At 51.4% G+C, this 7,902-nt stretch overlaps 1 protein-coding gene across 1 annotated transcript; it reads left to right on the plus strand.

The window, feature by feature from the left end:
• Nucleotides 1–559: 559 nt before the first annotated feature.
• LOC135535835 (uncharacterized) lies at nt 560–7,902 on the plus strand. The gene is made up of 4 exons (XM_064962259.1): nt 560–704; nt 1,173–1,290; nt 3,446–3,688; nt 7,469–7,902. Exons 2-4 carry the CDS (start codon nt 1,191–1,193, stop codon nt 7,849–7,851), a joined length of 726 nt encoding a protein of 241 aa, XP_064818331.1. The 5' UTR covers nt 560–704; nt 1,173–1,190; the 3' UTR covers nt 7,852–7,902.

Consider the following 7,902-nt stretch of genomic DNA (forward strand, 5'->3'; position numbering starts at 1 on the left):
ACTAAGTCAGGTCCTGTATCTCTCCTCTCCCTCCCAGACTAAGTCAGGTCCTGTATCTCCTCTCCCTCCCAGACTAAGTCAGGTCCTGTATCTCTCCTCTCCTCCCAGACTAAGTCAGGTCCTGTATCTCTCCCTCCCCAGACTAAGTCAGGTCCTGTATCTCTCCTCTCCCTCCCAGACTAAGTCAGGTCCTGTATCTCTCCTCTCCCTCCCAGACTAAGTCAGGTCCTGTATCTCTCCTCTCTCCCTCCCAGACTAAAGTCAGGTCCTGTATCTCTCCTCTCCCCTCCCAGACTCAGGTCCTGTATCTCTCCCTCCCTCCCAGACTAAGTCAGGTCCTGTATCTCTCCCTCCCAGACTAAGTCAGGTCCTGTATCTCTCCTCTCCTCCCAGACTAAGTCAGGTCCTGTATCTCTCCTCTCCCTCCCAGACTAAGTCAGGTCCTGTATCTCTCCTCTCCCTCCCAGACTAAGTCAGGTCCTGTATCTCTCCTCTCCCTCCCAGACTAAGTCAGGTCCTGTATCTCTCCTCTCCCTCCCAGACTAAGTCACGTCCTGTATCTCTCTCCCCCCCAGACTAAGTCAGGTCCTGTATCTCTCCCCTCCCAGACTAAGTCAGGTCCTGTACTGGTGATAGAAGGAGAGGACAACGCCAGGACCAACCCCTGCTGTTATAACTGTTCTCTCAGGGGACATTTTGGATTTGTGAGTATCTGTCTGCTCAGTCCCCTGTCCCCTAGACAGTGCACTACCCATAGGGCCTCTGGTCAAAAGTAGTGCACTTTGTAGGGAATAGGGGGCCATTTAGGGGAAGTGATTAATCTACAATACTGTCTGAACTGGCCTGGATATTAACTGTGTGTGTGTGTGTGTGTGTGTGTGTGTGTGTGTGTGTGTGTGTGTCACTGTGTGTGTGTGTGTCACTGTGTGTGTGTGTGTCACTGTGTGTGTGTGTGTCACTGTGTGTGTGTGTGTCACTGTGTGTGTGTGTCACTGTGTGTGTGTCACTGTGTGTGTGTGTGTGTCACTGTGTGTGTGTGTGTGTCACTGTGTGTGTGTGTGTGTCACTGTGTGTGTGTGTGTGTGTGTGTCACTGTGTGTGTCACTGTGTGTGTGTGTGTGTGTGTGTGTGTGTGTGTGTGTGTGTGTGTGTGTCACTGTGTGTGTGTGTAGGACTGCTCAGTGAGGAGGATGTTTGGGTGTTTCCCCCCCAACTCTCCCTTCATCAACCAATATGACTCTCGCCTCTCGATCCACAACCGAGATTACCGAGCTCAGCTCAGAGTTCAAGGTACACACACACACACACACACAGACAGAGATACACACACACACACCTCAATAAACATACACACACAGACAGAGATACACACACACACACATATAGTTTATATAGTTCCTGTTCCTTCATCAACCAATATGTCTCTCTCTCTCTCTCTCTCTCGCTCCATCCATCCCTCTCCCTCTCTCCATCCCTCCCCTCTCTCTCTCCATCCCTCCCCCCTCTCTCTCTCTCTCTCCATCTCTATCTCTCTCTCTCTCTCCATCCCTCCCCCCCTCCATCCATCTCTCTCTCTCTCCATCCCTCCCCCCTCTCTCTCTCTCTCCATCCCTCCATCCCTCTCTCCATCCCTCTCTCTCTCATCCCTCCGTCTCTCTCTCTCTCTCTCCATCTATCTCTCTCTCTCCATCCCTCTCTCTCTCTCTCCATCCCTCTCTCTCTCTCTCCATCCCTCTCTCTCTCTCTCCATCCCTCTCCATTCCTCCATCTCTCTCCATCCCTCTCTCTCCATCCCTCCATCCCTCTCTCCATCCCTCTTTCTCTCTCTCTCTCATCCATCCGTCTCCCTCTCTCTCTCTCTCCATCTCTCTCTCTCTCTCTCCATCTCTCTCTCTCTCCATCCCTCTCTCTCTCTCCATCCCTCTCCATCCCTCCATCTCTCTCCATCCCTCTCTCTCCATCCCTCCATCTCTCTCTCTCTCTCTCCATCCCTCCATCCCTCTCTCTCCATCCCTCCATCCCTCTCTCCATCCCTCTCTCTCTCTCTCTCTCTCTCATCCCTCCATCTCTCTCTCTCTCTCTCTCCATCTCTCTCTCTCTCCATCCTCTCTCTCTCTCCATCCCTCTCCATCCCTCCATCTCTCTCCATCCCTCTCTCCATCCCTCCATCCCTCTCCATCCCCCTCCATCTCTCTCTCCATCCCTCCATCTCTCTCTCCATCCCTCCATCTCTCTCTCCATCCCTCTCTCTCTCTCTCCATCCCTCCATCTCTCTCTCTCTCTCTCCATCCCTCTCTCTCTCTCTCCATCCCTCTCCATCCCTCCATCTCTCTCCATCCCTCCATCTCTCTCTCTCTCCATCCCTCTCTCTCCATCCCTCCATCCCTCTCTCCATCCCTCTCCATCCCTCTCTCTCTCTCTCTCTCGCTCTCTCTCTCATCCCTCCGTCTCTCTCTCTCTCTCTCCATCTCTCTCTCTCTCTCTCCATCCCTCTCTCTCTCTCTCATCTCTCTCTCTCTCTCCATCCCTCTCTCTCTCTCTCCATCCCTCTCCATCCCTCCATCTCTCTCTCTCTCCATCCCTCCATCCCTCTCTCTCCATCCCTCTCTCCATCCCTCTCCATCCCTCTCTCTCTCTCTCTCTCATCCCTCCGTCTCTCTCTCTCTCTCTCCATCTCTCTCTCTCTCTCCATCCCTTTCTCTCTCTCCATCCCTCTCCATCCCTCCATCTCTCTCTCCATCCCTCCATCTCTCTCTCCATCCCTCTCTCTCTCTCTCCATCCCTCCATCTCTCTCTCTCTCTCTCCATCCCTCTCTCTCTCTCTCTCCATCCCTCTCCATCCCTCCATCTCTCTCCATCCCTCTCTCTCCATCCCTCCATCTCTCTCTCTCTCCATCCCTCTCTCTCCATCCCTCCATCCCTCTCTCCATCCCTCTCCATCCCTCTCTCCATCCCTCTCCATCCCTCTCTCTCTCTCTCTCTCTCTCATCCCTCCGTCTCTCTCTCTCTCTCTCTCTCTCCATCTCTCTCTCTCTCCCTCCCCTCTCTCTCTCTCTCATCCCTCTCTCTCTCTCTCCATCCCTCTCCATCCCTTCATCTCTCTCTCTCTCCATCCCTCCATCCCTCTCTCTCCATCCCTCTCCATCCCTCTCTCTCTCTCTCTCTCATCCCTCCGTCTCTCTCTCTCTCTCTCTCCATCTCTCTCTCTCTCCATCCCTCTCTCTCTCTCCATCCCTCTCCATCCCTCCATCTCTCTCCATCCCTCTCTCCATCCCTCCATCCCTCTCCATCCCTCCCCCCTCTCTCTCCATCCCTCCATCTCTCTCTCCATCCCTCCCTCTCTCTCTCCATCTCTCCATCCCTCTCTCTCTCCATCCCTCCATCTCTCTCCATCCCTCCATCCCTCCCCCCCTCTCTCTCCATCTCTCCCTCTCTCTCTCTGTAGAGTTGAAGGATGCAGGCCTGTTTCCGTGTCAGGTCTCACCGGACGGTGACGCCAGAGACGATCCCCCGGGCAAACGCCAGAGAACCGACTGTAACCCGAGCTACAGGCCGTACCAGAACTACCCCCCTAAACCCTACCATAGTGCTACTCCTAGCCACACCAGGTTCAGCGCTGGCCGAGAGAAACCCTGGACTCCTAAACACAAACTAAAGGAGAGCAGAGAGGGGAAGCGCTTCACTCCTGGTACTATCTTCTCGTTGTATTAATGTAGACCGTAATGGGATTTTAGTCTGCTCTAAGATCTATTGGTCTGCTCTGGGATCTATTAGTCTGCTCTAGGATCTATTAGGCTGCTTTAAGGTCTGTTAGTCTGCTCTGGGATCTATTAGTCTGCTCTGGGATCTATTAGTCTGCTCTAGGGTCTGTTAGTCTGCTCTGGGATCTATTAGTCTGCTCTAGGGTCTGTTAGTCTGCTCTGGGATCTATTAGTCTGCTCTAGGGTCTGTTAGTCTGCTCTGGGATCTATTAGTCTGCTCTAGGATCTATTAGTCTGCTCTGGGATCTATTAGGCTGCTTTAAGGTCTGTTAGTCTGCTCTAGGATCTAATAGTCTGCTCTGGGATCTATTAGTCTGCTCTAGGATCTATTAGTCTGCTCTGGGATCTATTAGGCTGCTTTAAGGTCTGTTAGTCTGCTCTAGGATCTATTAGTCTGCTCTGGGATCTATTAGTCTGCTCTAGGGTCTGTTAGTCTGCTCTGGGATCTATTAGTCTGCTCTAGGATCTATTAGTCTGCTCTGGGATCTATTAGGCTGCTTTAAGGTCTGTTAGTCTGCTCTAGGATCTATTAGTCTGCTCTGGGATCTGTTAGTCTGCTCTAGGGTCTGTTAGTCTGCTCTGGGATCTATTAGTCTGCTCTAGGGTCTGTTTGTCTGCTCTAGGGTCTGTTAGTCTGCTCTAGGGTCTGTTAGTCTGCTCTGGGGTCTGTTAGTCTGCTCTGGGATCTATTAGTCTGCTCTGGGATCTATTAGTCTGCTCTGGGATCTATTAGTCTGCTCTGGGATCTATTAGTCTGCTCTGGTATCTATTAGTCTGCTCTGGGATCTATTAGTCTGCTCTGGGATCTATTAGTCTGCTCTGGGGTCTGTTAGTCTGCTCTAGTATCTGTTAGTCTGCTCTAGGATCTATTAGTCTGCTCTGGGATCTATTAGTCTGCTCTAGGGTCTGTTAGTCTGCTCTGGGATCTATTAGTCTGCTCTGGGATCTATTAGTCTGCTCTGGGATCTATTAGTCTGCTCTAGGATCTGTTAGTCTGCTCTGGGATCTATTAGTCTGCTCTGGGATCTGTTAGTCTGCTCTAGGGTCTGCTCTGGGATCTATTAGTCTGCTCTGGGATCTATTAGTCTGCTCTGGGATCTATTAGTCTGCTCTAGGGTCTGTTAGTCTGCTCTGGGATCTATTAGTCTGCTCTAGGATCTGTTTGTCTGCTCTAGGGTCTGTTAGTCTGCTCTGGGGTCTGTTAGTCTGCTCTAGGATCTGTTTGTCTGCTCTAGGGTCTGTTAGTCTGCTCTGGGGTCTGTTAGTCTGCTCTGGGATCTATTAGTCTGCTCTAGGGTCTGTTAGTCTGCTCTGGGATCTATTAGTCTGCTCTAGGATCTGTTTGTCTGCTCTAGGGTCTGTTAGTCTGCTCTGGGATCTATTAGTCTGCTCTAGGATCTGTTTGTCTGCTCTAGGGTCTGTTAGTCTGCTCTGGGGTCTGTTAGTCTGCTCTGGGATCTGTTAGTCTGCTCTAGGGTCTGTTAGTCTGCTCTAGGGTCTGTTAGTCTGCTCTAGGGTCTGTTAGTCTGCTCTAGGGTCTGCTCTGGGATCTATTAGTCTGCTCTAGGGTCTGTTAGTCTGCTCTAGGGTCTGTTAGTCTGCTCTAGGGTCTGTTAGTCTGCTCTGGGATCTATTAGTCTGCTCTAGGGTCTGTTAGTCTGCTCTAGGGTCTGTTAGTCTGCTCTAGGGTCTGTTAGTCTGCTCTGGGATCTGTTAGTCTGCTCTAGGGTCTGTTAGTCTGCTCTAGGGTCTGTTAGTCTGCTCTGGGATCTGTTAGTCTGCTCTAGGGTCTATTAGTCTGCTCTAGGGTCTGTTAGTCTGCTCTAGGGTCTGTTAGTCTGCTCTGGGATCTGTTAGTCTGCTCTAGGGTCTATTAGTCTGCTCTAGGGTCTGTTAGTCTGCTCTAGGGTCTGTTAGTCTGCTCTGGGATCTGTTAGTCTGCTCTAGGGTCTGTTAGTCTGCTCTAGGGTCTGCTCTAGGGTCTGTTAGTCTGCTCTAGGGTTTGTTAGTCTGCTCTGGGGTCTGTTTGTCTGCTCTAGGGTCTGTTAGTCTGCTCTGGGATCTATTAGTCTGCTCTAGGGTCTGCTCTAGGATCTGTTAGTCTGCTCTAGGGTCTGTTAGTCTGCTCTAGGGTCTGTTAGTCTGCTCTAGGGTCTGTTAGTCTGCTCTAGGGTCTGTTAGTCTGCTCTAGGGTCTGTTAGTCTGCTCTAGGGTCTGTTAGTCTGCTCTAGGGTCTGTTAGTCTGCTCTAGGATCTGTTAGTTTGCTCTAGGGTCTGTTAGTCTGCTCTGGGATCTGTTAGTCTGCTCTAGGGTCTGTTAGTCTGCTCTAGGGTCTATTAGTCTGCTCTGGGGTCTGTTAGTCTGCTCTAGGGTCTGTTAGTCTGCTCTAGGATCTGTTAGTCTGCTCTAGGGTCTATTAGTCTGCTCTAGGGTCTGTTAGTCTGCTCTGGGATCTGTTAGTCTGCTCTAGGGTCTGTTAGTCTGCTCTAGGGTCTATTAGTCTGCTCTAGGGTCTGCTCTAGGGTCTGTTAGTCTGCTCTAGGGTCTGTTAGTCTGCTCTAGGGTCTATTAGTCTGCTCTGGGATCTGTTAGTCTGCTCTAGGGTCTGTAAGTCTGCTCTAGGGTCTGTTAGTCTGCTCTAGGGTCTGTTAGTCTGCTCTAGGGTCTGCTCTGGGATCTATTAGTCTGCTCTAGGGTCTGTTTGTCTGCTCTAGGGTCTGTTAGTCTGCTCTGGGATCTATTAGTCTGCTCTGGGATCTATTAGTCTGCTCTAGGGTCTGCTCTGGGATCTATTAGTCTGCTCTGGGGTCTGTTAGTCTGCTCTGGGATCTATTAGTCTGCTCTGGGATCTGGTAGTCTGCTCTGGGATCTGTTAGTCTGCTCTGGGATCTGGTAGTCTGCTCTAGGGTCTGTTAGTCTGCTCTGGGATCTATTAGTCTGCTCTAGGGTCTGTTAGTCTGCTCTAGGGTCTGTTAGTCTGCTCTAGGGTCTGTTAGTCTGCTCTGGGATCTATTAGTCTGCTCTGGGATCTATTAGTCTGCTCTAGGGTCTGTTAGTCTGCTCTAGGGTCTGTTAGTCTGCTCTAGGGTCTGTTAGTCTGCTCTAGGGTCTGTTAGTCTGCTCTGGGATCTATTAGTCTGCTCTAGGGTCTGTTAGTCTGCTCTAGGGTCTGTTAGTCTGCTCTGGGATCTATTAGTCTGCTCTAGGATCTGTTAGTCTGCTCTAGGGTCTGTTAGTCTGCTCTAGGGTCTGTTAGTCTGCTCTGGGATCTATTAGTCTGCTCTAGGGTCTGTTAGTCTGCTCTAGGGTCTGTTAGTCTGCTCTAGGGTCTGCTCTAGGGTCTGTTAGTCTGCTCTAGGGTCTGTTAGTCTGCTCTAGGGTCTGTTAGTCTGCTCTAGGGTCTGCTCTAGGGTCTGTTAGTCTGCTCTAGGGTCTGTTAGTCTGCTCTAGGGTCTGCTCTGGGATCTGTTAGTCTGCTCTAGTGTCTGTTAGTCTGCTCTAGGGTCTATTAGTCTGCTCTAGGGTCTGTTAGTCTGCTCTAGGGTCTGTTAGTCTGCTCTAGGGTCTGTTTGATTTGCTATCGGCTGCTGTAACCAGACCTCTTCTCCCCACCTCTCCTTCCTCTCCTCCCCACCTCTCCTTCCCAACTCTCCTTCCCACCTCTCCTTCCCTCCTCCCCACCTCTCCACCTCTCCCTAACCCACAGCTTCAGCCACGCCCAAATCCAACATGGCTGACAGGAACCAGCCGGGGAGTCAGGAAAGGCAGAAGAAGAAACAACGGAAAACGGCCAAAAACAAAATGGCCGCCGCCGCAGACGAGTCTCTTGACTTCTCCAGAGGACAAGGCCCCTCCACCAAGAGGAAGAAGAAGGGGCCCAAGGGCCCACCCCCCTCGGCCGGAACCCCTCCTACCTTCCATCCCAAGGGCCCCGCCTCCCACACCCCCGACCGTCTGTTTGGGGCGGCGAAGAAGAAGAAGAAGAAGAAGAGAGAGAACGGGAGAGACAGGAAGGCTGCTAAGGAGGAGAAGTTGTTCCCCACGGATGAAAACCTTTTCCTCATCAAACAGAGGATACCTAGGAGATAACATGGGGGGGGGGTTGTTCCTCATCAGAGGATACCTAGGAGATAACATGGG

Source organism: Oncorhynchus masou, unplaced genomic scaffold (assembly GCF_036934945.1).
Source record: "Oncorhynchus masou masou isolate Uvic2021 unplaced genomic scaffold, UVic_Omas_1.1 unplaced_scaffold_520, whole genome shotgun sequence".
In the NCBI taxonomy this organism is placed as follows: Eukaryota; Metazoa; Chordata; class Actinopteri; order Salmoniformes; family Salmonidae; genus Oncorhynchus; species Oncorhynchus masou.

What these genes read in the sequence shown, in the direction of transcription:
- LOC135535835 (XM_064962259.1), top strand. Translation starts at nt 1,191, where the DNA reads ATGTTTGGGTGTTTCCCCCCCAACTCTCCCTTCATCAACCAATATGAC. An exon ending in AGCTCAGCTCAGAGTTCAAG is followed by an intron (nt 1,291 to 3,445) that starts GTACACACACAC and finishes CTCTCTCTGTAG; the next exon opens with AGTTGAAGGATGCAGGCCTG. An exon ending in GGGGAAGCGCTTCACTCCTG is followed by an intron (nt 3,689 to 7,468) that starts GTACTATCTTCT and finishes CCTAACCCACAG; the next exon opens with CTTCAGCCACGCCCAAATCC.